At 41.8% G+C, this 3,777-nt stretch overlaps 1 protein-coding gene across 1 annotated transcript in view; it reads right to left on the reverse strand.

Moving 5' to 3' along the window:
* Window positions 1-3,707: 3,707 nt before the first annotated feature.
* Window positions 3,708-3,777, reverse strand: part of LOC103782500 (scale keratin-like) — a 421-nt gene continuing 351 nt past the window's right edge. Inside the window, exon 2 of the mRNA XM_008950271.1 lies at window positions 3,708-3,774. Within this exon, the coding sequence (XP_008948519.1) occupies window positions 3,708-3,774 (67 nt within the window). The remainder of the gene's footprint in view (window positions 3,775-3,777) is intronic.

Raw genomic sequence — 3,777 nt, forward strand, 5'->3', positions numbered from 1 at the left:
CCAGGGGATTACAAGAGCAATAATACAAAGGATGTTCAAATTCTTTTCGTGTGTGTTTTTAAGCACTTCCCAAACCCTCCTTAGTAGTTTTCTCATGAAGTGGTGTGTCATTGTTATAAGCATGTGGTTGGATGCAAACAGCTCAGCATTTTGAAAATATATTTATCAAATTGTGCTGGTCAAGTGCACTCGTCCTCTTCCTTTTACCAGCTCTAATTTCAGGATTTCAGCTGATTTTCTTTTATAATAATTTAGTTTTTTATTCATTTCTCTGTGTGTAGGCTCCTTCAGTGCTGCTGTTGTATTAATTCAGTGTTTGTAGCACGAAGATCTGCAACATCTGCCTCTGTTCTCATGTCCTTAAAGCTTTCCCCGGGACTTTCTTAGTCTAACTGTGGGTTCTCTACCTTTCTTCTGTGTTTTAAATACATACTCAGCTTCCTAAAAAAATATATATATTCAACAAGCTGCCCATAATCTGGCTAAGGAACTGTTTACCTGTATTGTGACCAAGGAATTGACCTCTAAAATGTGAATAAACTGAAGAACTGGGTAGTCTGAGAGGCAAGGCATGGGTCTGGGTGACTTGAAAATGTCCTTTGCAGTGTATAATTTGATTTTGCCGCTGAAAAGTGCCCAAATCTGAATTCCAGCTTCATGTAAGGGGTGCTGATTTTGCAAAGAAGTATGAAAAAGGGGGGGGAAACCCTGCAGATTAAAGCACATCACAATTATAATTAACATTTGAGCCACCATCATTATGTCAGCCAATAAAATAAGAGGTGAATAAATGAAGCGAGCATAATTCCTCCTGTCATTCTAATGTAGTTAATGGAACATTACCAGGAATGAATCTTGCCAATTAAGTGCTAAGATGAAAGAAATATTTATTTTGCAATTTGCAATTCATGCAGCGTGAGAATTTGTATCAACTAATAAACATAAATATTGAGCAAAACTCTTTCATCATTTTGAGGTGAACCGTGTGTGATAAACATTGGCTGATGTTAATGGGAGGCTCAGATTCTTCTGGCACTTGGAGGAAATGTATAAAAAGTCCCTCCTCAAAACTGCCTGGTATTTACTTCTCTTGCCACCTTCTTCCCAGAGGCAGCAGTTTTCTAGATATCAGACTGTTCTTTTTCTGTAAATTTAAGTTAGCCCTCATTTTTCATTTAGGAGGAGGCAATATCTTCTCGATAGATAATTACTTGGTCTTCCAGATGCAAACTGGTTTGTATGGAAGAAAGCCAAAGCTTGAAAGGGATGTAAGCAAAGCTTCCTTACTCATAGCAAAAAGGGCCCCCAGAGTACTAGGAACCACATGAGCCTTCGGACTGTTCATTCAATAATGCATCGGGAATTCTACACTGAACATCAGACCACACAGAAATGACTTATCAGAGACAAGGTACAGGATAAGAACAGACATTTGTCTGAGGAAACACATGACTTTCTATATTCCTGTGTTTCCACTAAGCAATGATTAACCATCAGTGAGGGGTGGCCTCTTCTCCCAAGGAACAAGCAACAGGACAAGAGGAACCAGCCTCAAATTGCACCAAGGGAAGCTGAGGTTGTCCATGAGGAACAATTTCTTGCCCTGGAGGGTTGCCCAGGGCTGTGCCAGGCTGCCCAGGGCAGTGGTGGAGTCCCCACCCCTGGAGGGGTTCCCAAGCTGTGGAGATGTGGGGTGAGGGACACGGGGCAGCGGGGACCTGGCAGTGTCGGGTTAAAGATTGACCTCAATGATCTTCAAGGTTTTCTGAAATGATTCTATGATCACTTAAAAATGTTTTTTCTTGGAGGGCTTCTACAAATATGAGGATTTACATCCACAGCAGCATGTAGATCTTGGCAGGGTGGCTACAATGATGTGGGATGGATCTGGAACTAAATTAGTGTTGCAGAGGATCCAGACTGCTGTGCCTTTCCCGTTTCCATGAGATCCAAGCTCTTCTTCCTGCTCCAGGGGTTTTGTGCCGTGTTAGCTTTACACTTAGTCACATTTCCAAATTGGCCAATTCATGTCCATCACCAGTGCAAAGAGCTGCAAGGAGCTGACTCCCCTGACCCGAGGGCAGCGGCTCAGCCACCATCCATTGTCATTACCTTGTCAGTCCACAGGTTAAGTTCCTTCCTTCAGGATAGCATAGATGGATCTCTGGTAGCACCCACACTTAAGGGCTCTTTTTGTTCTGGGAATTTTTGGTACAGTAATCTCTACCACAGCGGATTTCCTGACACATTTTCAGGTCCTGGCAGCAAGCAGAACATCCCTTGTGGCTGTTGTCTTGTTACCAGGGTGGAAGCTGTGGGTCTTGCTGGAAGAGCTATTCAATTTACCAGAGACAACTCAATAAAAACAAAAAAAAAGGCAGATTTATAGCTGACTTCTTTGCTAATGAGTGCTGAGAAGTGAGCTGTGAGGTCCCTTCCGGACATGTATAGCAGCTCTTGTCTTTAGAAGAATATTTTTTTCTTTTAGAATATTCTTCAGAATATTGAAGAATATTCTGTCTTCATATTCTGCCTTCAGTTTCTGGTTGGATGTTCCCTGAACACTGTTACATTATGCTTAGACATACTTTGTACGGTAGTAAAACATGTAGCCTAAGATCTTTTGGCAGCTGAGCCGTGTAAAGAAAACTATCTTGTGAGATAAGCATCTGTTTGAATCAGGAGATGGTTACGTGCCTTACAGATAACCCAAAAAGATATGCCACGTATTTTTGTTCAGTTTTAGGCTACCTGTATAATATTTACACAAATTCTATTTAGATTTAATAGCTAAACAGAACCAAAGAAGTGCCAAACCAAAGAACTCAATCTGATAAACTGTGAAATGGTGCACATGGTTCTTACTGTGCTTTTGAAGAAGTGTCATCTGCACACAGCCAGGATTTTGGAGAATAATAAAATTTAATAGCTTGGATCTAGGCTGGAGTGTGAGAATCAGAGAATCTGAAATTAATTTAATAGCTATCTCCAGTCTTCCATGAGCTGTGGCAGTGAATTTTTTTGTACGACCTTGGATGAGAAGTCTGCAGTGGAACAAGCAAGAGCTCAACTTTCAGAGCAACAACAGTCGCTTGTAGTTCAAAGAATTCTCTCACAAACTCATGAGTGGGGAGTCTAATAACATGATGTGGAGAGATGGCTGGTGTTCATCTATGGCCAGCATGTTGTGACCATGCTGTTGCAATTCAGTGGTGAAACAGGCTTAGCAAGGGCTCCTCATGGAGACTTTCACTATGTGGGCAGGGTTTGCACAATGTTATGTACAACAGGCATCCTTATCCGGAAAAGCTGGCAAATTCAGAGAGGATGAGAACACAGAACCACCAGGCACTTATTTTAAATGATGCAACAGAATTTTAATGACGATGAAAAGAATAAAAGTATATTGCAGTATCAAGAAGGTATATCCAAGATGTCAGAGTCAAATGTGTTTTGAAAGCCACGGTTAAATGTCTCACTGCATTCAGTCACAAGTTTGATAAAGCAGAAGATAACAAAGCCTTGAGCTGATGAATTTATCAGGAAAGAATTGAAAGGAAAGAAAAGGAGAGGTGTGGAGCCTGCAGAAGGCACTGCACTCAGCAGGACGAGCAAGAGCTTCCACCAAGCTGTCACTCCTCTGCTCATTGGTGAATCTGCATTTTGTTTTTCACTTGCACGTTGCTTGGTGGATTTTCCCGTTGTGTTTAGCAGGGCCAGCAGCCACCACGGCTGTACCTGTTGTACCAGTAGGGGCTGCCGTAGCCAAAGGATCTA

The sequence above is a fragment of the Merops nubicus genome, unplaced genomic scaffold, assembly GCF_000691845.1.
Source record: "Merops nubicus isolate BGI_N331 unplaced genomic scaffold, ASM69184v1 scaffold7072, whole genome shotgun sequence".
NCBI lineage: Eukaryota > Metazoa > Chordata > Aves > Coraciiformes > Meropidae > Merops > Merops nubicus.